This window comes from Ranitomeya variabilis, chromosome 5 (genome assembly GCF_051348905.1).
Source record: "Ranitomeya variabilis isolate aRanVar5 chromosome 5, aRanVar5.hap1, whole genome shotgun sequence".
Taxonomy (NCBI): Eukaryota; Metazoa; Chordata; class Amphibia; order Anura; family Dendrobatidae; genus Ranitomeya; species Ranitomeya variabilis.
Genome location: NC_135236.1, coordinates 208,492,282 through 208,519,869, shown reverse-complemented (window position 1 = coordinate 208,519,869; position 27,588 = coordinate 208,492,282). Strand labels below are relative to the sequence as shown.

The following is a 27,588-nucleotide window of genomic DNA, read 5'->3' as shown; positions in this document are numbered from 1 at the left end:
TGGCCAAGGCATTGGACTCTTTCCGGGGATCCTCCCTAAGCCAGAACTCCCCCCCCCCCCCGTCGACAAAAGTGGAATCTGGCGCCAGTACGGGGCTGTCCGACCACAGGGGGCGTACTCTACTACTGGAATCTTGGGGTTCCAGGAAAAGAACCCATGCCTCGCCCCCCGTACACGCTCGAGCTTCAGTATCTCTGAGCTCAACTTCTCGCTCCCCTTCCCCCGAGGGTCGCAGCGTGCATGACTCGGAATACGAGTCGGAGGAATCTTTAACCCAAGACTCCCCGATCGGTCAGGAGACACTTGACTCCCTTATTGAGGCAGTCAACAAAACGCTAATGGTGGACGAGGATCTGTATCCACTCAGGAACACGTCGTGTCTTTTAAAAAGACTAAACGCGTCCAAAAAATGTTTGCTAATCACCCTTAGTTTCAGGACATTGTCCAAAAACACAGGGAACACCCGGATAAGCGATTTACGTCTCAAAAGGCCACGGAAGCTAAATATCCTTTCTCCAAGGACCTAATGAAGGAGTTGCTTCTCTCTCCTTCTGTGGATCCTGCCGTATCGCGACTTGCATCCAAAACATCCTATCTCTGTCCGACGGTTCATCAGTCAAAAACCCTTCTGACCGTCAAATTGACTACCTGGCTCGCTCAGTCTTTGAGGCCTCAGGAGCCGCAATCATTCCATCTTTCGCTGCTACCTGGGTGGCTAAGGCAATGGCTGCCTGGGCAGAGGTGTTAACCTCTACCGTCCATGACAGTAGTCTTCCCCCAGAAGCGGCCAGACTCGCTAACCAGATAGCTCAGGCCGGAGACTTCGTAGTTAACGCTTCCATAGATGCGGCTAATTGCGCAGCGCAAGTGGCTGCAAATGCAATCTCCATCAGGAAGGCCCTGTGGCTCCAGGATTGGCGAGCAGATTCTGCTTCTAAAGAGTCGCTGACTTCTTTACCTTACCAAGCTGGTCGTTTATTTGGAGAGAAACTAGACCAAATCATTTCTGACACTACCGGAGGAAAGAGTAAATTTCTTCCTCAACAAAAACCTACCCGGCCCTTTCGGAATCAACAACAGTTTCGGTTCCGGTCCTTTCGTAACAACTCCAGTTGGTCATCCACTTCCTTTGCTCCTGGTTCAGGACGGCGGGGAGACAGACATCCCCAGGTCTCATACAGACCTAACTGCTCCTGGAAATCCAGACCGAGACCTTCTGGCCCTAAGGCATCCGCATCCCTTAAACCTTCTACACAATGACTCGTCGACTTGTCCGGTGGACACCGACAAAGTAGGCGGACGTCTTCTTTCGTTCCGTCAAAATTGGCTCTCGGTCGTTCACGACGAGTGGGTCAGAGAGCTAGTGTCCTCCGGATACAAAATTGAGTTTTCTTCCATTCCCCCCCCACGCTTCTTCCAGTCCTCTCCCCCAAATCAAGAGCATCAGATCTTCTTCAGGCCATACAGGCGCTTCAAAGGGACGGTGTCATCGTTCCAGTCCCTCTTCTACCATGATTCGTGCTCGGAAACTCGCATCCATGCGCATTTATCATCGCACCTGGCGCACCTTCTTTTCACGGTGCAATGCGCATGGACGTTCTCCTCTGGTGTTTTCCATTCCGTCCATTCTGGAGTTCCTCCAATCAGGTTTAGAGTCAGGCCTTGCCCTAGGCTCGCTCAAGGGACAAGTGTCCGCATTGTCTGTTCTATTCCAACGGAAGATTGCTTCCAGACTGCCGGTTAAGACGTTCATCCAAGGAGTCTCCCGGGTGGTCCCTCCCTATAGAATGCCATTGGCTTCATGGGATCTCAACTTGGTTCTCGGAGTTCTTCAGGAGGCCCCTTTCGAACCATTGCAGGACATCTCTCTGACCCTCCTGTCATGGAAGGTGGTCTTTCTAGTGGCGATTACGTCAATCAGGCGAGTCTCTGAGTTGGCGGCTCTCTCTTGCCGACCCCCTTTTCGGATTTTTCACTCAGACAAGGCAGTTTTGAGGACTTCTCCCTCTTTCCTACCTAAAGTCGTCTCCTCTTTTCACCTAAATGAGGACATTGTCTTGCCGTCATTCTGTCCGGCACCAACCCATCGTATCGAGAAAGCTCTCCATACTCTTGATGTAGTTAGGGCTCTTCGGCGGTACATATCTCGGACGGCTCTCTTACGTAAGTCGGACGTCTTCTTCGTGCTTCCGGAGGGACATAGGAAAGGTCTAGCCACCTCAAAGGCCTCTCTAGCCAGGTGGATTCGCTCAACTATCCGGGAATCCTACCGCGTCAGGAACACTCCTGTCCCAGCAGGGATTAAGGCGCATTCGACTCGGACGGTGCCTCTTGGGCCATTCGGCACCAGGCGTCAGCACAACAGCTTTGCAAAGCTGCGACTTGGTCCAGTCTGTATACTTTTACGAAGCACTATCACGTTCATACCCAAGCTTCGGCAGACGCTGCCCTTGGCAGGCGCATTCTGCGGACAGCGGTACCTCAGTAAGCCAGTGGTACATGGGGTTTTGGCAGTGCAATTGCTCCCCACCCAGGGACTGCTTTAGGACGTCCCATGGTCCTGTGTCCCCCAATGAGGCGTAGGAGAAAAGGAGATTTTTGTGCACACACCGTTAAATCTTTTTATCCGAGCCAATCATTGGGGGACACAGCACCCACCCTGTTAGCCTATTGGCTTGTTGTTGTTTGTTCCTCGGTTTTGACATAGTTTTCTTGTCTTGTTTTTTTTTTTTTTTTTTATACTCCTACTGCTTTACTACCGAACTTGGTCATTACTGGCCAGTCAGGGGGTGTATACTGCAGAGGAATTGTTAATTCTTTATGTGTTTACTTAGTGTCCTCCTAGTGGCAAGCAACATAGCACCCATGGTCCTGTGTCCCCCAATGATTGGCTCGGAGAAAAAGATTTTACAGTGAGTACACAAAAATCTCCTTTTTCCACACTGCTGAAAACTGAAGAAAATCTTGTGCCAAGAGATTGTATTAATAATCTGGAACAGGGTCTCTGAGAGAGGGTGCTTTTAGACCAGGGAGCTGTACGTGAGCACATGCTATACCACTGATCAAAATTGATCGTGCCTGCAGCATTTTTGCCTTTATTTCCTATTTTGTCTAATCACAGATAACCGTAATATAGACATCACCTTTAAAATGGAAACTCTGTTTACATCTGCATTTGAGGCAGTATTTATTGGTAGCATCCTTTCAAATTCCCTCTTATTTTATGGATATTCTATTTGAAGGCAGCGTTGTGGCTTGTAAAGCTAATGGTAGCCACATTGCCAGGGAACAAAGACTTACAGTAGTAAAATATGCAATATGCTAACTTTTACATTTATGTTTAATTATCACTTTCAGTGATTTCCTGGACTTTTATTCATCATTAATTTGATGCAATTGGATGACAAGAACAGGTTATTTATTAGTCAATGTGATGTCTTTTGTCTGCCAGAAAGAGAAATTGTGGTTATTTCAATCATCAGAGTAATTTATGACATATGTGATTGTATGCCATGTGAATAATACGTGTATATTTTCCGTTATGGCAGATATTAAGCCAAGAGGCGTCGTGGTGAATATGATACCAGGACTCCCAGCCCACATCCTCTTCATGTGCGTTCGGTACACTGACTACATAAATGATGCTGAAAGAATCAAATCTTTAATGAATGCTTCTATCAATGGTATTAAGCAGGTTATAAAGGTGAGATGCTCACCTTTTCTTAAGGCTTATGTTATAGAGTACTCTACAAGCAATAATGCAAATATGATGTTGTCATTCTTTAAAGTCAAATTGGTTAGAGGTAACAAAGCAAAGTACCAAATATATAAACCTCACTAATTGTCATCAATCATTTGCACTTATTGTTTGGGTAAGGACACCAATATGTGTCTCCCATTTGTATGGGAGCAAGGAGACCAGCGGCAGAGGATGGAGAAGAATTGGTGACATAAGTCTCGCTATAGTTCCATTACTTTTTACTGTTCCAACAAATTTACAGAAAAATGTAGACCTTTTCATTAATGTCCACAATTACTTTAGTAGATTTTAATAGTAGTAGTTCTTCTTCATTATTTTAATTTTGTCTAAGTGTGAGCACAGAGAGGGGAGTAAGCCACTGCCAGTCATAAAATAAAAGGATCAATCATGATGAAATCAATAAAGCCCAATCTTTTTTTTCTCTGATTATTGCCCGAACAAACATGGGCTACCCACATAATGCCAAAGAAGTTCAGCTGGTACTGGCCAAATCATTGGTCTCAGCTGAACATAGTCTAATGTGCATGGCAACCTTCAAGGCCTAAACATCTTTACAAAAAAATTCTATATTTTGACCATTTAAAATGATTTATAATAAAATGGTTTGCCTAATCTTGGGGTATATCAGCAGTCTCTGTATGTGACTGCAGACTTGTGAATACTCACAGCGCACACACTGCGAGGATTCCCTAGTGCTTGGAGGAGCAGGCAGGTGACCTGCAAGTATGTGATTTGTAGACATGCGGTTACGTGACGACTAGGTATGTGGGACCTTGGTCAATGCAAGCATATTGAGCAAGGCCAGACACGTCTAGTTGGAATGTGGCTGGAAGTATGCAAATTGCATATTTGCGGCCACATGACTACCCACTCCCGACTCCGGAAAACACTGCACATTGTGAGAACTCACAAGTCTGCTGTCCCACAGTGACTGCAGACATGTACCCCAAAGGCTGGGAAACCCTATTAAAATGCACAATAGTAACACTTTTCAGCTACTTTTTCTAGATTATCAGCAAATAAATAAAACCACACATAGTTTAATAAAAATGAAAACTTGTAAAAACTCTCATGTTGTTTTTGATAGGCTAGCCTACAATACTTTATTAAATTGGGAAAGACAGCAGACAACCCATAAGAGAAGAGCTAAGGATTTCTCCATGGTGCTCATTTAAAAGGAATGAGTGATGTGTAATACCTAGTCATTCTGAGTTCTCCCGAGCAGAAGCTGATTTATGCTGTGTACTTCTTTTCTGCCTTATAAAAGCAGGGGATCCTATTATACCCAAGACATAGCATGGGTTGTCCCATTAACCCTATTAAACCCCAAGCCTGTTTTCGCCTTCATGACTGGGCCAAATTTTACAATTTTGACCACTCACTTTATGAGGTAATACCTATGGAACGCATCAACGAATCACACTGATTCTGTGAAAGCTTTTTTGTGACATATTGTACGTACTTCATGATAGTTGTACAATTTATTTGATATGACTTGCATTTATTTGTGAAAAAAAAAAATTTGGCAGAAATTTTGAAAATTTAGCAATTTTCAAGCTTTTAATTTTTATTCCCTTAAATCAGAGTTGTGTCACATAAAATAGTTAATAAATAAGATTTCTCTCATGTCTACTTTACATCAGCACAATTTTTTAAACAGAATTTTTTTTGTTAGGACGTTATAAGGGTTAAAAGTTGACCAGTTATTTCTCATTTGTCCATAAAAATTTGCAAAACAATATTTTTAGGGACCACATCACATTTGAAGTGACTTTGAGGTGCCTCTATGACAGGAAATACCTAAAACCCTTCAGGTGCTTCACATGAATAAATGGAATGCGGATGGAAAAAATGAACACTTACCGTAACTTTTTTTCACAAAACTTTTACTTTAGACCCAATTTCTTTTATTTTTTTCAAGGGTAACAGGAGAAAATAGACCCCAGAATTTGTTGAACAATTTCTACTGAGCATGCCGATACCCCATATGTGGCGTAAAACTACTGTTGGCGCATGGCAGGATTGGAAGGGAATGAGCGCCATTTGACTTTTTGAATGTGAAATTTGCTGAAATAATTAGCGGACACCAGGTCGCGTTTGAAGAGCCCCTGATGTGCCTAAACAGTGGAAATAGCCCACAATTGACACCATTTTGGAAACTAGACCCCTCAGGGAACTTATCTAGATATGTTTAGGGCACCTTGAATCTTCAGGTGCTTCACAGAAGTTTATAACATTGAGCCGTGAAAGTAGAAAAAATGACATTTTTCCAGCAAAAATGAAAAATGTTTTTAGCCCAAAATTCTGTATTTTCACAAGGGTAACAGGAGAAACTGTACTGTACAATGTGTTATACAATTTCTCCTGAGTACACCGATACCCAATATGTGGAGAAAAACTACCGTTTGAGCTAACGGCAGGGCTCAGAAGGGAAAGAGCGACATTTGACTTTTGAATGCAAAATTTGCTGAAGCACCTGATGTGCCTAAACAGTGGAAATCCCCCACAAGTGACACCATTTTGTAAACTAGTCACCTCAGGGAATGTATCTAGATGTGTGGTGAGTACCTTCAGTGTTATGATCCCAATGGCAGAGGATCTCTGATATTCCGGCAAGATAGCAAAAATATAAATACTGCTCTAGGGAGGTGGAAACTGGGCTAACCGCATACCTGATCCTGACACAAACAACTAAAAGTAGCCGGTGAACGTGCCTACGTTGGTTCTAGACGTCTCGAGCCAGCCGGAGAACTGACTACCCCTAGAGGGAAAAAATAAGACCTCGCTTGCCTCCAGAGAAATTGAACCCCAAAGATATAGAAAGCCCCCAACAAATAATAACGGTGAGGCAAGAGGAAAACACAAACGTAGAGATGAACTAGATTCAGCAAAGTGAGGCCCAATAGTCTAGATAGTGGACTATGCGGTTAGCAGAAAACCCTACAAAACATCCACGCTGAACATTCAAGAACCCCCACACCGACTGACGGTGTGGAGGGAGAATATCAGCCCCCTAGAGCTTCCAGCGAGTCAAAAATCAAATGTAAAGCAAGCTGGACAAAAACACTGAATAATGCAAACGATCCAAATTGTACAAAACAGACTTAGCTTTTCTTGCATGAGGCAGACTGAAAGGAATCCGGAGGAGGCCAAATAGGTCTGGATACAACGATGCCAGGCAAGAGACTGAGTCCAGAGGAGACTCAAATAGGAAACACCCGCTGCTTAACGACACAGCTGGAGCTCAGGCCTGCAACAAGACATACCTAACACAATACCGTTAGTGACCACCAGAGGGAGCCCAGAAACACAGTTCACAACAGTACCCCCCCCTTGAGGAGGGGTCACCGAACCCTCACCAAGACCCCCAGGGCGATCAGGATGAGCAGCGTGAAAGGCATGAACCAAATCAGCCGCATGAACATCAGAGGCGACAACCCAGGAATTATCCTCCTGACCATAGCCTTTCCACTTAACTAAATACTGGAGTTTCCGTCTAGAGATACGAGAATCCAGAATCTTCTCCACCACGTACTCCAACTCGCCCTCAACCAAAACCGGGGCAGGAGGCTCAACAGCAGGAACCATAGGCACCACGTACCGCCGCAACAAGGACCTATGGAACACATTATGAATAGCAAAAGACGCTGGAAGGTTCAAGCGAAAAGACACCGGGTTAAGGATTTCCAAAATCTTATAAGGACCGATAAAGCAAGGCTTGAACTTAGGAGAGGAGACTTTCAAAGGAACATGCCGAGAAGACAACCAAACCAAATCCCCAACACGAAGTCGGGGACCCACACCGCGGCGGCGGTTGGCAAACCGCTGGGCCTTGTCTTGTGACAATTTCAAATTGTCCACCACATGGTTCCAAATCCGCTGCAACCTATCCACCACAGAATCAACCCCAGGACAGTCAGAAGGTTCAACCTGACCCGAGGAGAAATGAGGATGAAAACCAGAGTTGCAGAAAAAGGGTGAAACCAAGGTGGCAGAACTAGCCCGATTATTAAGGGCAAACTCGGCCAGTGGCAAAAAGGTAACCCAGTCGTCCTGATCAGCAGAAACAAAACATCTCAAATAAGTCTCTAACGTCTGATTAGTTCGCTCGGTCTGGCCATTAGTCTGAGGATGAAAAGCCGACGAAAAAGACAAATCAATACCCATCTTAGCACAAAAGGATCGCCAGAATCTGGACACAAACTGGGATCCTCTGTCAGATACAATATTCTCAGGGATGCCATGCAAACGAACCACATTCTGAAAGAACAAAGGAACCAAATCAGAGGAGGAAGGCAACTTAGGCAAGGGCACCAAATGGACCATTTTAGAAAAACGATCGCACACCACCCAGATGACAGACATCTTCCGAGACACCGGAAGATCCGAAATGAAATCCATGGAAATGTGCGTCCAAGGCCTCTTTGGGATAGGCAAGGGCAAAAGCAACCCGCTGGCATGAGAACAGCAAGGCTTAGCCCGAGCACAAATCCCACAGGACTGCACAAAAGAACGCACATCCCGCGACAAGGAAGGCCACCAAAAGGACCTGGCCACCAAATCTCTGGTACCGAAAATCCCAGGATGTCCCGCCAACACCGAAGAATGAACCTCAGAAATAACTCTGTTGGTCCATCCATCAGGGACAAACAATCTCTCTGGTGGACAACGATCAGGCCTATCAGCCTGAAATTTTTGCAGCCCTCGTCGCAAATCTGGGGAAATGGCAGACAAAATTACTCCCTCTCTGAGAATACCAGCCGGCTCAGAGACTCCCGGAGAATCAGGCACAAAACTCCTAGAAAGTGCATCAGCCTTCACGTTCTTCGAACCAGGCAGGTACGAGACCACAAAGTCAAAACGGGAGAAAAACAACGACCAACGGGCCTGTCTAGGATTCAGGCGCTTGGCAGACTCGAGGTAAATCAGATTTTTATGATCAGTCAAGACCACCACACGATGTCTAGCTCCCTCGAGCCAATGTCGCCACTCCTCAAATGCCCACTTCATGGCCAACAACTCCCGATTACCAACATCGTAGTTCCGCTCAGCAGGCGAAAATTTCCTTGAAAAGAAGGCGCATGGCTTCATCACGGAGCCATCAGAACTTTTTTGCGACAAAACAGCCCCTGCACCAATTTCAGAAGCATCAACTTCAACCTGGAAGGGAAGAGAGACATCCGGCTGGCACAAGACTGGCGCTGAAGTAAACCGACGCTTCAGCTCCCGAAAGACCTCCACGGCCGCAGGAGACCAATTCGCAACATCAGAACCCTTCTTGGTCATATCCGTCAAAGGTTTAACCACGCTGGAGAAATTAGCGATAAAACGACGGTAAAAATTAGCAAAGCCCAAGAACTTCTGCAGGCTCTTAACAGACGTGGGCTGAGTCCAGTCATGAATGGCACGGACCTTAACTGGGTCCATCTCCACAGTAGAAGGGGAAAAAATAAAACCCAAAAAAGAAACCTTCTGTACCCCAAAGATACATTTTGAGCCCTTCACAAATAGAGCATTCTCCCGCAAAACCTGAAACACCATCCTGACCTGGTTCACATGGGACTCCCAATCATCAGAAAAAAACAAAATATCATCCAGATAAATAATCATAAATTTATCCAGATATTTCCGGAAGATGTCATGCATGAAGGACTGAAACACAGAAGGAGCATTAGATAATCCGAAAGGCATCACCAGGTACTCAAAATGACCCTCAGGCGTATTAAATGCCGTTTTCCATTCATCTCCCTGCTTTATGCGCACAAGGTTATACGCACCACGAAGATCTATCTTGGTGAACCAACTGGATCCCTTAATCCGAGCAAACAAATCAGACAACAATGGCAAAGGATACTGAAATTTAACAGTGATCTTATTCAGAAGACGATAATCAATACAAGGTCTCAGAGACCCGTCTTTCTTGCCCACAAAAAAGAATCCTGCACCAAGAGGGGACGAGGATGGGCGAATATGTCCCTTCTCCAAAGACTCCTTTATATAACTCCGCATCGCGGCATGCTCTGGCACAGATAAATTAAAGAGTCGTCCCTTAGGAAACTTACTACCAGGAATCAAATCTATAGCACAATCACAGTCCCTATGAGGAGGAAGGGCACTGGACCTGGCCTCATTAAATACATCCTGAAAGTCTGACAAAAACTCAGGGATCTCAGAAGGAGTAGAAGAAGCAATAGACACCAATGGAGAATCGCCATGAATCCCCTGACACCCCCAACTAGACACAGTCATAGCTTTCCAATCTAAAACTGGATTATGGGCCTGTAACCATGGCAGACCCAAAACGACAACATCATGCATTTTACGCAGTACCAGAAAACGAATCACCTCCTGATGTACAGGAGTCATGCACATGGTCACTTGCGTCCAATACTGAGGTTTATTCTCTGCCAATGGCGTAGAATCAATTCCTCTAAGAGGAATAGGATTTTCCAAAGGCTCCGGGACAAAACCGCAGCGCTTGGCAAACGAAAAATCCATCAGACTTAAAGCAGCACCAGAATCCACAAAAGCCATAACTGAGTAAGAAGATAATGAACAAATTAAAGTCACAGACAAAATAAACTTAGGCTGAAAAGTACCAATGGCGACAGGATTAACTTTTTTCTTTAAACGTTTAGAGCATGCTGAGATAACATGTGTTGAATCACCACAGTAGAAACACAACCCATTTTGACGTCTATGATTTTGTCGCTTGGCTCTGGTCAGAATTCTGTCACATTGCATAGAATCAGGTGACCGTTCAGACAGCACCACCAAAGGATTATCAGATTTGCGCTCCCGCAAACGTCGATCAATTTGAATGGCTAGAGCCATTGAATCATTTAGACCTGTAGGGATAGGAAACCCCACCATCACATCTTTAATGGCTTCAGAAAGACCATTTCTGAAATTTGCGGCCAGTGCACACTCATTACATTGAGTAAGCACGGACCATTTCCGAAATTTTTGACAATATACCTCAGCTTCGTCCTGACCCTGAAAGATAACCAGCAACATTTTTTCAGCCTGATTTTCAAGATTAGGCTCCTCATAAAGCAAACCAAGTGCCAGAAAAAACGCATCAACATTCACCAATGCAGGATCTCCTGGCACCAGAGAGAAGGCCCAATCCTGAGGGTCGCCGCGCAAGAAGGAAATAACAATCTTAACTTGCTGAGCAGAATCACCAGAGGAACGAGGTTTCAGAGACAGAAACAATTTACAATTATTCCTAAAATTCAGGAATTTAGATCTATCTCCAAAAAACGGCTCAGGAATAGGTATTTTTGGTTCAGACATAGGGCTATGGATAACGAAATCCTGAATGCTTTGCACCCTAGCAGCAAGCTGATCCACACTAAAAGTCAGAGTCTGGGCATTCATATCTGCAGCAGAGTTTCAGCCACTCAGAGAAAAAGGGGATGGAAGAAGCTAGGCAAACTGCAAAAAAAAAAACACTCAGAACTTCTTTTTAATCCCGCTTCTGCGATGCATTAAACATTTTCTTTGGGCCTGGCATTCTGTTATGATCCCAATGGCAGAGGATCTCTGATATTCCGGCAAGATAGCAAAAATATAAATACTGCTCTAGGGAGGTGGAAACTGGGCTAACCGCATACCTGATCCTGACACAAACAACTAAAAGTAGCCGGTGAACGTGCCTACGTTGGTTCTAGACGTCTCGAGCCAGCCGGAGAACTGACTACCCCTAGAGGGAAAAAATAAGACCTCGCTTGCCTCCAGAGAAATTGAACCCCAAAGATATAGAAAGCCCCCAACAAATAATAACGGTGAGGCAAGAGGAAAACACAAACGTAGAGATGAACTAGATTCAGCAAAGTGAGGCCCAATAGTCTAGATAGCAGAAAATAGATAGTGGACTATGCGGTTAGCAGAAAACCCTACAAAACATCCACGCTGAACATTCAAGAACCCCCACACCGACTGACGGTGTGGAGGGAGAATATCAGCCCCCTAGAGCTTCCAGCGAGTCAAAAATCAAATGTAAAGCAAGCTGGACAAAAACACTGAATAATGCAAACGATCCAAATTGTACAAAACAGACTTAGCTTTTCTTGCATGAGGCAGACTGAAAGGAATCCGGAGGAGACCAAATAGGTCTGGATACAACGATGCCAGGCAAGAGACTGAGTCCAGAGGAGACTCAAAAAGGAAACACCCGCTGCTTAACGACACAGCTGGAGCTCAGGCCTGCAACAAGACATACCTAACACAATACCGTTAGTGACCACCAGAGGGAGCCCAGAAACACAGTTCACAACACTTCAGCACCGAAGTTTATGACATTGAGCCATGAAAATTAAAAAAAAAAACATTTTCCCCACGAAAATGTTCTTTTAGCCCCCAATTTTCTACTTTCACAAGATTTACAGGAGAAAATGGAACCCAAAATTTGTTGTGCAATTTCTCCTAAGTACTCAGATACCCTATATGTGGGGGAAAACTACTATTTAGCACATTGCAGGCTTCAGAAAGGAACAAGTGACATTGAACGCAGACTTGGATATTGAATGGTCTGCGGGCGTCATGTTGTCCCTGATGTTTCTAAAAAGTGGAAATCTCCCACAAGTGACCCCATTTTGGAAACTAGACCACTCATGGAATGTATCTAGATGTGTGGTGAGCACCTTGAATCCCCACGTGCTTCACATATAATTATAACATAGAGACGTGAAAATGAGAAAATTACATTTTTCACACAGAAATGTTATTTTAGCACCTTTTTTTATTTTCACGAGTGTAACAGGACAAAATGGATCTAAAAAAAATGTTGCACAATTTCTCCTGAGTAGACCGATACCCCATATGTGGTTGAAAACTAATTTTGAGGTACAAGGCAAAGGTCAGAATGGAAGAAGCACCATATTTTGATGGACTGGTTTGAGGGTGCCATGGCACATTGGCAGAGTCCCTGTGGTGCCAGAACAGCAGAACCCCCATAAGTGACCCCATTTTACACAACTACACTTCTCAGTTAATTCATCTAGGGGTGCAGTGATCATGATGTGCCACAGGATTTTATACAATTGGGCAGTGAAGAAAAAATAATTAAATTTTTACTACCAAAATTTAGTTTTAGCCCCAGATTTTACATTTTCATAAGGGAAATGGGCAAAAATGACCAACTCATGTTTCTGGAAACATGCACCCATAAATTAGGTGGGCTGTAATCGCTACAGAAATGCCAAGCATGTGGACATTAAATGTGGTTTAGGCCCACTGGGGCTCAGAAGGGAGGGGGGCGTGTGAATTTGGGAGCGCAGAATTTGCTGAATTTCTTTTGGGGGCAAGGAACCATTTCGCTTTTCCAGACCCGGGAAAGTGACTTCCTGTTCCTACATTGAGCAGACAAATTAGAAAAATTAACTGGGTAGAAGGGTAAAAGGGGCAATTTTAAGTTCACAGTACTATATAATATGATGACTGCAGTATATCGAGAGGATAAAGACTTTGATGGGAGTGCTTTTTTAATTAATCTCTTTGGATGTTAGTCTCTTGTTTTTAAATTAATGTCCTTCCCCATTCTGTAGGAACATGATGATGATTTTGAAATGTTGTCTTTCTGGCTGTCCAACGTCCACCATTTCCTCAACTGTTTGAAACAGTACAGTGGAGAAGAGGTAAGTCGTACATCAAACCTCAGAGATGCAAATATGTGCTTCAAAATTCATGTGGGTAAAAAAGGCCTTCCTGTATAGATCAGTGGCTCTGTCTCAACTAAACCGTCTGCTGGTTTATATCCACCTGTGGCAGCCTCAGGAGACTTGATAGCAGGTTATGAGCTTTCTTGTTCCTTTTTTTTAATTTTGAAGGTTTTTTTTTAAAGATAGTTTCTAAATACATTAAAAATTCTGACTTTATAATAAATTATTCATTTTTTTAAACTACAAGGAAGTGTCATTAAAGGAAAGATAAAAGGAAAAATCTGAGCTAGTGCAGTGCAATACAAATACATACAGGTCCTTCTCAAAAAATTAGCATATAGTGTTAAATTTCATTATTTACCATAATGTAATGATTACAATTAAACTTTCATATATTATAGATTCATTATCCACCAACTGAAATTTGTCAGGTCTTTTATTGTTTTAATACTGATGATTTTGGCATACAACTCCTGATAACCCAAAAAACCTGTCTCAATAAATTAGCATATTTCACCCGACCAATCAAATAAAAGTGTTTTTTAATACCAAACAAAAAAACCATCAAATAATAATGTTCAGTTATGCACTCAATACTTGGTCGGGAATCCTTTGGCAGAAATGACTGCTTCAATGCGGCGTGGCATGGAGGCAATCAGCCTGTGACACTGCTGAGATGTTATGGAGGCCCAGGATGCTTCAATAGCGGCCTTAAGCTCATCCAGAGTGTTGGGTCTTGCGTCTCTCAACTTTCTCTTCACAATATCCCACAGATTCTCTATGGGGTTCAGGTCAGGAGAGTTGGCAGGCCAATTGAGCACAGTAATACCATGGTCAGTAAACCATTTACCAGTGGTTTTGGCACTGTGAGCAGGTGCCAGGTCGTGCTGAAAAATGAAATCTTCATCTCCATAAAGCATTTCAGCCGATGGAAGCATGAAGTGCTCCAAAATCTCCTGATAGCTAGCTGCATTGACCCTGCCCTTGATGAAACACAGTGGACCAACACCAGCAGCTGACATGGCACCCCACACCATCACTGACTGTGGGTACTTGACACTGGACTTCAGGCATTTTGGCATTTCCTTCTCCCCAGTCTTCCTCCAGACTCTGGCACCTTGATTTCCGAATGACATGCAAAATTTGCTTTCATCAGAAAAAAGTACTTGGGACCACTTAGCAACAGTCCAGTGCTGCTTCTCTGTAGCCCAGGTCAGGCGCTTCTGCCGCTGTTTATGGTTCAAAAGTGGCTTTACCTGGGGAATGCGGCACCTGTAGCCCATTTCCTGCACACGCCTGTGCACGGTGGCTCTGGATGTTTCCACACCAGACTCAGTCCACTGCTTCCTCAGGTTCCCCAAGGTCTGGAATCGGTCCTTCTCCACAATCTTCCTCAGGGTCCGGTCACCTCTTCTCGTTGTACAGCGTTTTCTGCCACATTGTTTCCTTCCAACAGACTTAAGGCCCCGTCTCACATAGCGAGATCGCTAGCGAGATCGCTGCTGAGTCACAAGTTTTGTGACGCAACAGCGACCTCCATAGCGATCTCGCTATGTGTGACACGTACCAGCGATCAGGCCCCTGCTGCGAGATCGCTGGTCGTGTCGGAATGGCCTGGACCTTTTTTTGGTCGTTGATGCCCCGCTGACATCGCTGAATCGGTGTGTGTGACACCGATCCAGCGATGTCTTCACTGGTAACCAGGGTAAACATCGGGTTACTAAGCGCAGGGCCGCGCTTAGTAACCCGATGTTTACCCTGGTTACCAAAAAAAACAAACAGTACATACTCGCCTTTCGGTGTCCAGGTCCCTTGCCGTCTGCTTCCTGCTCTCACTGACTGCCGGCCGTACAGTGAGAAGTGAGAGCGCAGCAGTGACGTCACCGCTGCGCTCTGCTCTCACTGTACGGCCGGATCTCAGTCAGAGCAGGAAGCAGACGGCAAGGGACCTGGACACCGAAAGGCGAGTATGTACTGTTTGTTTTTTTTGGTAACCAGGGTAAACATCGGGTTACTAAGCGCGGCCCTGCGCTTAGTAACCCGATGTTTACCCTGGTTACCCGGGTGCTGCAGGGGGACTTCGGCATCGTTGAAGACAGTTTCAACGATGCCGAAGTCGTTCCCCTGATCGTTGGTCGCTGGAGAGCGGTCTGTGTGACAGCTCCCCAGCGACCACACAACGACTTACCAACGATCACGGCCAGGTCGTATCGCTGGTCGTGATCGTTGGTAAATCGCTATGTGAGACGGGGCCTTTACCATTGAGGTGCCTTGATACAGCACTCTGGGAACAGCCTATTTGTTGAGAAATTTCTTTCTGGGTCTTACCCTCTTGCTTGAGGGTGTCAATGATGGCCTTCTTGACATCTGTCAGGTCGCTAGTCTTACCCATGATGGGGGTTTTGAGTAATGAACCAGGCAGGGAGTTTTTAAAAGCCTCAGGTATCTTTTGCATGTGTTTAGAGTTAATTAGTTGATTCAGAAGATTAGGGTAATAGGTCATTTAGAGAACCTTTTCTTGATATGCTAATTTATTGAGACAGGTTTTTTGGGTTATCAGGAGTTGTATGCCAAAATCATCAGTATTAAAACAATAAAAGACCTGACAAATTTCAGTTGGTGGATAATGAATCTATAATATATGAAAGTTTAATTGTAATCATTACATTATGGTAAATAATGAAATTTAACACTATATGCTAATTTTTTGAGAAGGACCTGTATAGTGTATAACACAGAATACAGGAAGTAAAGACGGACAATGCCTGTGTGAATTTTTACTCATGGGTACAATGGAGGTATCTTATTAAGGCACATTAAAGGGAATCTGTCACCAGGAATAACGCTGTTAACCTGCATATAATAATAATAATCTTTATATTGGGCTAATAAGCGTTAACAGCGTTATGATGCAGTCCGGCACCTCACATAGCCGAAAGCTGTGGGGAGAAAATTACCTTTATTCTCCCCGCCAGCATTCGGTATTCAGTCATAGGGGCGGCGCAGGTTCAGTCACTGCTCTGAGTATACAGAGCGGCCGCTATAACCATGCCCCAGGCCCTGACTGACAGCCGGCCACAATGAGGAGCCAGTGTCAGTCATAGGGCACAGGGCGCGGATACAGCAGCCACCGTGTATACTCAGAGCAGTGACTGAACCCGCAGCGCTTCTACGACTGAATGCTGCCGGGGAGAATTATTATTTATTATTATTTATTTATATAGCACCATTAATTCCATGGTGCTGTACATGAGAAGGGGTTACATCAAAATACAAATATCACTTACAGTAAACAAAAATAACAATGACAGACTGATATAGAGGGAAGAGGACCCTGCCCTTGCGGGCTTACATTCTACAGGATTATGGGGAAGGAGACAGTAGGTCGAGGGTTGCAGTAGCTCCGATGGTGTTGAGGTGGCCGTGTAGTCATCACAGGTTGTAAGGTTCTTTGAAGAGGTGGGTTTTCAGGTTTCTTTTGAAGGATCCAAATGTGGTGGATAACCGGACGTGTTGGGGCACAGAATTCCTGAGGATAGGGGATATTCGGGAGAGGTCTTGGAGGCGATTGGGTGAGGAGCGAATAAGCGTGGAGGAGAGAAGGAGGTCTTGGGAGGACCGGAGATTACGTGAGGGAAGATATTGAGAGATTAGTTTGGAAATATACGGAGGAGAAAGGTTATGGATGGCTTTGTAGGTCAGTGTTAGTAGCTTAAACTGGATACGCTGGGAAATTGGGAGCCAGTGAAGGGATTTGCAAAGAGGGGAAGAAGGAGTGTAGCGAGGAGAGAGATTAATTAGTCGGGCAGCAGAGTTAAGGATAGACTGGAGGGATGTGAGAGTGTTAGAAGGTAGGCCACAGAGGAGGATGTTGTAGTAGTCGAGGCGGGAGATGATTAGGGTATGCACAAGCATTTTGGTTGAGTGAGGGTTGAGGAAAGGACGGATTCTGGAAATATTTTTGAGCTGGAGGCGACAGGAGGTGGCGAGAGCTTGGATGTGCGGTTTGAAGGACAGGGCAGAATCCAGGGTTACTCTGAGGCAGCGGATTTTGGGGACAGGGGAAAGTGTGATTTCATTTATTTTGATAGATATATCAGGTAGGGAAGATATGCGAGATGGAGGAAAGATAATTAGTTCAGATTTGTCCACATTGAGCTTGAGGAAGCGAGAGGAGAAGAAGAAGGATATGGCTGATAGACACTCTGGGATTCTGGAGAGCAGAGAGGTGACATTTGGGCCAGAGAGGTAGATCTGAGTGTCATCAGCATATAGATGGTACTGGAAGCCATAGGACCTTATGAGTTGTCCCAGGCCGAGTGTATAGATTGAGAAGAGTAATGGCCCAAGGACAGAGCCTTGAGGGACACCCAACAGAGAGGGGACGCAATGAAGAGGTAGTATGGGAGTAGGAAACGCTAAATGTGCGGTTGGTAAGGTATGATGAGATCCAAGATAGGGCGAGGTCTTTGACCCCAAAGGAAGAGAGGATCTGTAGTAGGAGGAAGTGGTCAACTGTGTCAAAGGCAGAGGACAGGTGTAGAAGTAGGAGTATAGAGAATTGTCTGTTAGTTTTGGCTGTAAGTAAGTCGTTAGTAATTTTGATCAGGGCAGTCTCAGTGGAATGGTGGGGACGGAAGCCAAATTGTAGGTTGTCGAAGAGAGAGTTGGATGCAAGGTGAGAGGAAAGTTCAGCATGGACATGCTGCTCAAGGAGTTTGGATGCAAATGGGAGCCAAGATATGGGGCGATAGCTGGACATAGCGCTTGGTCAAGGGATGGCTTTTTGAGGATAGGTGTGATTGTGGCATGTTTGAAAGCAGTGGAGAAGGTACCAGAAGTTAGTGATAGGTTGAAGAGATGGGTTAGGGATGGGATTAGTGTGGTGGTGAGGTTGGGGAGGAGGTGGGATAGGATAGGGTCAAGTGCAGAAGTGGTGAGGTGTGAATAATTAAGAATAAAGATCATTTTCTCTGCTGCATTTGGCTACGTGAAAGCGCCGGACAGCATCATAACGCTGTTAACCTGCAGATAACCCCATATATGCAGGATAACAGTGTTATTCCTGGTGACAGGTTCCCTTTAAATTGTGTGGTGCAAGTAGACTAGATCAATGAGTGTAAAATTTGTCTTGGACCCCACAGTGTGTTTTACATTACACAAGAGATGGGATATTATAATCTAGTAACATAAAGTTAATTTCCAGTTTTGGAAAAGTGCTAGTATGTCAGTCCCAACAAACACCATTTATTGAGATCAGGACACCCATCATGTCTTTTGGGAATGTGATCAGTTAAGTTAAATAAACTAGTTTATAAGGACATAATAGGCGAAAGAGTCATTCCATCTTGCATTTGAGGCAAATCTCTCCTGTAAGCGGACAATACTGTGGCCACTCTCAATGTAGTCAGATAGGCCTAATACAACATGTATAGCTGGCGGGCTCTACACTGAGGATACTTTTTGCTAGAATATTCTTCTTGGGAATGTCACCCATGACAATTTCCCATTTAGTCTTTCTTGCTGCAACACTTTATTCTTGCAAAAGGAGATGAGACATCAGGCCACATTCACACGTTCAGTATTGGTTCAGTATTTGTAAACCAAAACAAGTAGTGGGTGATAAACACAGAAGTGGTGATGTGTTTTGATTATACTTTTCGACTGATTGTCCCACTCCTGGTTTTGGCTTATAAATACTGAGGTAAAATACTCACCAAATACTTAATGTGTGAACGAGGCCTTATAGAAATACTGCTGTTTGAGGGCCATACTGTACTAAGCATGTTTTCTTTTGACCTAATGGAGAAACTTAACACTACACAAAGCAAACTCTTTCCATAGGTCTTCATAGCATTTGAGTACTATGGGAGCTGGAATATGATCAAAATATTGTATATTGTACATACCGTATACTACACAGTGAGGTCTGGAAATCAGACTATTCTTATTGTAATATATTGTTCTTATATTTTCTGTCAAATAAGTGCAGACTTGTTCATTTGATGTTATTGTATAACAAAGGAGTTTTATAGTTAAAGGGAACCTGTCACCTGAATTTGGCGGGACCAGTTTTGGGTCATATGGGCGGGGTTTTCGGGTGTTTGATTCACCCTTTCCTTACCCGCTGGCCGCAACATTGATGATGTTTTGATGACCCAAAACTGGTCCCGCCAAATTCAGGTGACAGGTTCCCCTTAAGAGAATTCAGCTACATGTCAATCAGACATTTCCCGAACTGATCCAAACACTGATATTATTATTATTCATACTCTCACTTAGGCTAGTTTCACATTTGCGTTTAAATCCGCAGCGTTTAATCCGCATCCGCAAGTGGTGGAAAAAACGCATATAAACGCGTACAAACGCGGCGGTTTTTAGACGCATGCGGTAACGCATGCGGTTAAAAAAACGCCGCCGTTTGTACGCGTTTATATGCGTTTTTTCCTGCGTTCGCGTTTTTGGTGCGCATGATGAGAAATCTCACAAGAGAAAAATCAAGATAACCAGACACCGCCAATGGGACTACAGAGGGCGTGTATTATGGGATTTCTTTATATAGACCCCTGAACAGCTGTAATCTTCAGATTTTGCTCCTGTATCCTGTGTCATGATGGATCTTCGCATGGAGAGCTTTTATTTCAACCTGGATTTAAGCATCAAGCTGTTTCTTGCCTGTGCGTTTGCTTGGGAGCAAGACAGAAATCGCGAAAGATGGAGAAGGAGACAACGTAGGCGTTTTTGGAGACACCCCATTATCGAACTACGTGAGAGCCGTGGAGCCTATCACACGCTGTATGCCGAGCTTAATGCCAACCTGGAGAAATTCCAGGAATACACAAGGATGTCGCAAGACTCGTTCCGGGATTTGCTTGCTCGTGTCCAAGGAGCCATACGGAGATAGGACACCTAGCTCCGTAGAGCGATTCCACCAGAGGAACGTCTGCTGGTTACATTAAGGTACATTCCAAATCTAAACCAATGACAGTCCAAATTTTGTGTTTTCTGACATGTATGTTTTGGGTATTTTCCTTTCTTTCTTTAGCGTAACCACACCATAAATAGAACAGTTTGTAATTTTTTGGGGGTTTCTTTTTCTTACAGATTTCTGGCAACCGGAGAGAGTTTATCATCCCTCCACTTCCAATACCGGCTTGGAATATCCACCCTGTCCGGAATAGTAGCGGACATCTGTCGGGCTTTGTGGAATGTACTCCGGGATGAGTTTATACCCCTACCCAACGTCGACATGTGGCTTGAAATTGCGGAAAAATTCTGGAGTGTGTGTGATTTCCCCAACTGTTTAGGAGCAGTGGATGGAAAGCACATCCGCATTATCAAACCTGCCAGAACAGGATCGGAGTATTTCAACTATAAAAAATATTTTTCTGTTGTGCTCATGGCAATAGCCGATGCGAAGTGTCGCTTCATCGCCATGGACATTGGAGCTTTTGGCCGTGGCAACGATTCCCAGACTTTCAAGAACTCGGATATGGGCCGACATGTGTATGGCAAAAATTTCAATTTTCCGCCGCCACAACCTCTCCCCAACACTCAAGGTCCACCGATGCCATTTGTTATGGTTGGGGATGAGGCCTTTCAAATGTGTGAAAACCTACTGAAGCCCTATTCCAGTCGGGACTTGAACCACACTAGAAGGATCTTTAACTACAGACTGACCAGGGCCCGAAGAACAGTAGAGTGTTCCTTTGGCATTTTGGTCTCTAAATGGCGCATTCTTGCATCAGCCATAAATCTAAAAGTGGAAACAGTCGACGAGGTGGTCAAAGCCTGTGTGGTTCTACACAATTATATAATGGCTAAGGAGCAACCCAACATTGAACTGGATGAACCAGTTGCACACCCACTGCCCGATTTCCAGCATCACCTGCTGCGGTCAACTGCAGCAGTTGGTCACATGCGGGACCAATTTGCTGCCTTTTTTGATTCAGATATTGGACGTGTGTCATGGCAGGACAATGTTGTGAAAAAGTCCTGTTGTAATTCGATCTGTACTGTACTGATATGTGTATCAGTAATTTTCTGCAGTGATAATAATATTTCTCATTAATAAACTTTAGTTTTGGTTGTGTTGACCGTGTCTCCTATGTTTTTCCTCTACAAACCAAGGCTGTCCTAAAACTAGCAGTATTTGGTCTGTATTTAATATCAGTATTTGTATCCAAAACCAGGAGTGGGTGATAAAGGCAGAGGTGCTAGTTATTATGTTAATATCATAATTTACCTCTAATTGTTCCACCCCTTGTTTTGTCTTACAAATACTGATATAAAACACTGGCCACATACTGCTAGTGTTAGGGCAGCCATGTTGCTTTATTGGTAAGCTTGTTGACGTCATTGCATCCTGATTCTGTTCTGCTGTATCCATTGGACACAGACTGAAGAGACAATGACTGTCACACTAAAGAGATCTATACTCATCAAGTCAGGTGTCAGAAATAATGAATTCATGATGCACATATAACAGCTTTATGAATTCACTATTTCTGACACCTGTGCAGGTGAGCATAGATATGCCGTGTGTGATCACCATCGTCCCTACAATTTGTGTGTAATAGATTACGTACACAGAAGAGAAAATGGAGGTTATACAAGGCAGTTCTCTACTCACCAGGTCAGGTGTCCTAACTAATGAGTTTTTTGACACCTGACCAGTTCAGTAGAGTTCTGCACTGTATGTCTGCCATTTTCTCTTCTGACTGCAACACTAGTCACAGACAAAGCAGAAAGAAGAGATTATGGAGATAATACAAGTATAAATTTTTGGCCCACCTCATATCTCTATACTAAAGACACACAAAACTGCATTTTTTTTTATATAACTACTGGAGATATGATGTGGCCAAAAAATAAAGTGTGTGGCGAAGTTTCTTATTTGGCGCACGGTGTGTGTTGCCGGCAGCGGAAGACACAATAAACCAAACATAATTGGGGAAAATCATTTTTTTTTTTATTTTTTAACAACCAAAAAATTTATTTAACTGCGCCGGCTTGGGGTAGAGTGATGTAAACGGGGGGTGTGAAGCACTGAGGCCTGGATACCCGTGGACGACGCAGAGGTGGCAGGAGAAGGGGCAATGAAACTAGTAGGGTCTAGAAGTTCGGGGATGGGGCTTGACACATGAGAGGCTTGAGACGCACTGGAAGGGTGAGACAAACCTGACATTACAGACACATTGGGAGGTGAAGGGGGAGGAATACTAAGAGTCCTCTGTTTTTTTTTTGTTTGTTTTTTTGGGGGGGTTTGCCGGGTTCTGGGAAGCCTTGGTGGGCTCATATGGCGTGGCTTAGTGGTGGGTGACCTGTCAGGGTCTGGCTGCACCATGCCAGAGTCCATAGTGCTCGTAGAGCGTGCAGCCATGCCAGAGTCCATAGTGCTCGTGGAGCATAAGGCCATGCCAGAGTCCATAGTGCTCGTAGAGCGTGCAGCCATGCCAGATCCCATAGTGCTCGTAGAGCATAAGGCCATGCCAGAGTCCATAGTGCTCATAGAGCGTGCAGCCATACCAGAGTCCATAGTGCTCGTAAAACTTGCAGCCATGCCAGAGTCCATAGCGCTTGTAGAGCGTAAGGCCATGCCAGGGTCCTGCTGCATCATGGTGGTGGCGGTACGCAAGGCCATGCCAGGGTCCTGCTGCATCATGGTGGTGGCGGTACGGAAGGCCATGCCAGGGTCCTGCTGCATCGGGGTGGTGGCGGTACGCAAGGCCATGCCAGGGTCCTGCTGCATCGTGGTGGTGGTGGTACGGAAGGCCATGCCAGAGTCCTGCTGCATCGTGGTGGTGGCGGTACGGAAGTCCATGCCAGGTTCCTGCTGCATCATGGTGGTGGCGGTACGGAAGGCCATGCCAGGGTCCTGCTGCATCGTGGTGGTGGCGGTACGGAAGGCCATGCCAGGGTCCTGCTGCATCGTGGTGGTGGCGGTACAGAAGGCCATGCCAGGGTCCTGCTGCCTCGTGGTGGTGGCGGTACGGAAGGCCATGCCAGGGTCCTGCTGCATCGTGGTGGTGGCGGTACGGAAGGCCATGCCAGGGTCCTGCTGCATCGTGGTGTCAGTGGAGGAGGTACAAGCAGGAGCAGCGGTTGTCGTGGTGGCGGTGGGATGTCCAACTGTACTCGGCATGGTGGTGGTGCTGTAGTGGTGTCCAGTAGTGCTAGGAATTGAGGTGGCCATGCAGTGGTATGCAGCAGAGGTCGGCATTGAGGTTAATCAGGACAGTGAAGGCACAGGTGGATATGCCGACACTGTCTGCTGGAAATACCGACTCTGCTGCATAGCCTGCACGTAAGCAGCATTGCAGGCCTGCATGACACTCAGCTGGAGATCAGGAGTAAGGTGTTCCGACATGCCCTGCTCAATTTGGTTAAAAAAATTATGTGCTGGCCTCTGGAGGTCGGCTTTCACTTGGTCAAGGCTTTTGGTGACCTCCTGGATATGTGCATTCAAGAGGTTATGTGAAATATCGATTCGGTCACCCAAAGCCTTGATTGCTTCGTGTAAAACCGAGCTCAAGTGCAAAAACTCGGGCATGAGTGACCTGTCCGATGCACTCTGCCGCTCCCGGGAGGAGCCCAAAAAAAAGGGGCAGTGGAAGAGGACTGAGAAAGGGGAAGACCTGATGGACCAGCTCCCTGGTCTCCAGTTAGTGTGGAAGGCCCACTTGCTGCAGCGCTGCTGGATGGCTGGGACGGGTCCGTGGCTGTCAGATGAAGGACCGCTCCAGAACCTGGGCCAACAGTTGTGCTCCATGTGCTGTGAAAAAAGGAAAAAGAAAATTAATACCAAAAATTAACCAGACGCAAAATCCTGTGGAATATAAAAATACAGATTATGGCAATACAATACAACCTAATGCACGTGATAAATACTTACGTTCTCTGGGCAAGGACCGGTCTTAAAAATGCCAGAACTTGATAGTATTTGTATCTTCTGATCCTTGCTCCTGAACCACTGGGAACACGGCTCTCTTGATGCAGGTCCTTGTTGAAGCTGTCCTTCATCGAACGCCAACCTGTTTTGACTTTGGCCACTGTTAAAAAAAATATATATATATGGTCAGAAAAAGGACTTTTGGCCGTGCTCACACAACTGTGTGTGATGACAGAAACTCCTGAGAGTTTCTTTCATCACACACAGTCGAGTGAGCACGGCCAAGGTCTCTGCTGCTTCACACTGCAGTGCAATACTTACCAAATGCATTTCGGACCCGAGTCGGGGCGTTGTCCCAGCCATCCCACATCTCTTTGGCCACCTCATTCCATAGGCGCCGGATCGTGACGTTGTTTGAGTGCAGTGGATCCCGGGTGTCCCACAACGGGACTCGCTCCTGGACCAGGGAGATGAGGAGGTCATTTTCAATTAGGTCATCCTCCTGTTGTGGAACCTAAAAATTGAATAAAGTCATTAAAGTTTAGTGAATTAACATAAGGAAAAAAAAGAAAAAAGATGCTGAGAAATGGCATGAATATGAAAGTCAACATACAAAAGGATTCCAGAAGAAAAAAGTTAAGAAATAGGAATGGAAAGAAATGAAGATTCAAGAATATTACACTGAGGATACAGTAAACAGTCAGCCTTGTATACGTACCCGCTGCCGTCTTTCCACCCGACCTTGCGTCCGCTGCTCCTGCCCAGTCTGTTCCGCAGTTGAAGAAGAGCTCTAAAAAAATGAAAAATTCAAATTGTCACATGTGTAGATGTGACAGTGAATACTTACCAATCTGACGAGGCAAGTACTCACCTCACTGACATGCTCGACTTCCGACAGCCCAGGACGAAGCTCCTCATCAGAAGAAGGAGAAGAAGACATTCTGATGCATGTAGAAAGAAAGAAATGCAAGAAATTAGGACATGTAGAGACAGAAAATAGAAAATAAAGGCATTGGCTAGGATATACTCACATTGTTCAGTGTCTTGTTTTCCTCCAAGATGTAGCCTGTGTCTCGTCTGCTTCAGTGTCTGCTGAGTAGTGACCTGCAAATGTCCACTCCCTCCCTTTATCACCTTGTATGTGGGGGGTGGCTTATCAGTGTCTAGACATGTTTTTATCTTTTGAAACGCATGCGTTCACGAACGCAAGCAAACGCATGTGCTTGTAGACGCATGCGTTCATATAGACAGCAATGCGTTTTTTTGCCACAATCCTTGCGCAATCGACCGCATGCATTTCCAGACGGCAAATTGACGCTTCTAAAAATTACTACATGTTGCATTTCCGCGCCAAGCCGCAAACGACGAAACGACGCATGCGTCGTCAAACGCGGCAAAACGCGAACAATCAAAAACACATGCGTCCCTAATGTTAAATATAGGAATACACAACGCATGCGGATATATGCGGTAGAAACGCTGCGGACACAACCGCAAATGTGAAACCAGCCTTAGACATTTACATAATGAGGTGGCCGCTATCTCTCCATTACATTACACTGTTTGTTGTATACTTTGTCTCCCAGCTCTGGGAATTTTTTTTACATTACTTGATCACATAGCTGGCCATAAATTCCTATAATGTGGCTGCTATTGCAAGAGCGCATTGTGCTGCAAAGAAATCCATCCCTGGCCACTTTTTATGTGTACGTGTGTGTGTGTCTAGTCTAAATGACTTATATGGGAAGTATTTCCTCTTCTCTTTTGTATTAGTTTCTATATGTGATTTTCAGGCAATTATACAATGTCCACAGCACTATCTGTATGAAAAAGTAAATGTAATATTGTTGCATGATTTATTATTTGCAGGAGTTCATGAAATATAATGCTCCACTTCAGAATAAGAACTGTCTAAAGAACTTTGATTTATCAGAATACAGGCAGATTATCAGTGATTTGGCAATTCGGATCTACCACCAATTCATCACTGTGATGGAGAATAATCTGCAGCCGATGATTGGTAAAGAAAACACCCAAAACTAGTAATAGTGCCTTGATAAAGTATTCATAACTCATGGAGTTTTCCAGGATTTTATTTTGTGGTATCGGACTACAGGGGGTTGAATACAAATGTACTTGACAATTTTCAGATTTATATTTTTCTAATTTTTAGAAAACTGTATTATCATTTCGATATCATTTCAATACTTTCTACTTTGTATTGGCATATCACATAAAAAAACAATAAAAAACATTTATGTTTGTGGGTTTAATGTGAAAAATGTTGTAAAGTTCTCGGGGTATGAATACTTTTCGAGGCACTGTAGTTGGATTGTGATGTAGATGTATCATGCATTATGTTCTAGTGCCTGGGATGCTGGAATATGAAAGCCTTCACGGGATATCGGTGGCAAAGCCTACAGGATTCCGCAAGCGTTCGTCCAGTATAGACGATACAGATGCATATACCATGACTTCAATACTCCAGCAGCTGAGTTATTTTTACACTACTATGTGTCAGCACGGCATGGATGCTGAGCTCCAGAAGCAGACTGTAAAGCAGCTTTTCTTCCTGATTTCCACTGTCACGCTCAATAGTCTTTTCCTGCGGAAGGACATGTGCTCATGTAGAAAAGGAATGCAAATAAGGTACGAAGTTCATTGTGTTAAATGCAAAATCAAAAATGATTTGTAAAAGGTTTATGAGCTTGTATGATCTGATCGAAGTTTAGAGAAATAATTTCTCATCAGTGCACTTTATATTTTTATCTTTTGTGTATGTATAGTTCTCAGGTACAGCACCTCAGTTTAACAATACTTCATAGCTTAGGTGGTCTGTCTTCTGTTCTGTTTTTTTCCCCCACAAACTGTGCCACTCTTGTTCAGGGGTTGTGCTGAGCATGGCATCTTTAGACACTTTCATGTAAATAGTTGAGCTGTAAAACTATATACAGCCCATTATTATTATTATTATTATTATTATTATTATTTATTTATATAGCACCATTGATTCCATGGTGCTGTACATGAGAAGGGGTTACATACAATTTACAGATATCACTTACAGTAAGCAAACTAACAATTACAGACTGATACAGAGGGTTGACGACCCTGCCTTGCGGGCTTACATTCTACAGGATGGTGGGGATGGAGACAATAGGTTGAGGGTTGTAGGAGCTCCGGTGTTGGTGAGGCGGCGGTAGCTTCGGTAGTGGTGAGGAGGCAGCAGGGTCAGTGCAGGCTGTAGGCTTTCCTGAAGAGGTGGGTTTTCA

At 44.6% G+C, this 27,588-nt stretch overlaps 1 protein-coding gene across 1 annotated transcript in view; it reads left to right on the top strand.

Annotated features, from left to right (window-relative positions):
- MYO5C (myosin VC) overlaps nt 1-27,588 on the top strand; it is a 425,456-nt gene that overhangs the window by 373,158 nt on the left and 24,710 nt on the right. The window contains exons 35-38 of the mRNA XM_077263765.1: nt 3,549-3,703; nt 13,312-13,401; nt 26,186-26,336; nt 26,683-26,965. Of these exons, the coding sequence (XP_077119880.1) occupies nt 3,549-3,703; nt 13,312-13,401; nt 26,186-26,336; nt 26,683-26,965 (679 nt within the window). The remainder of the gene's footprint in view (nt 1-3,548; nt 3,704-13,311; nt 13,402-26,185; nt 26,337-26,682; nt 26,966-27,588) is intronic.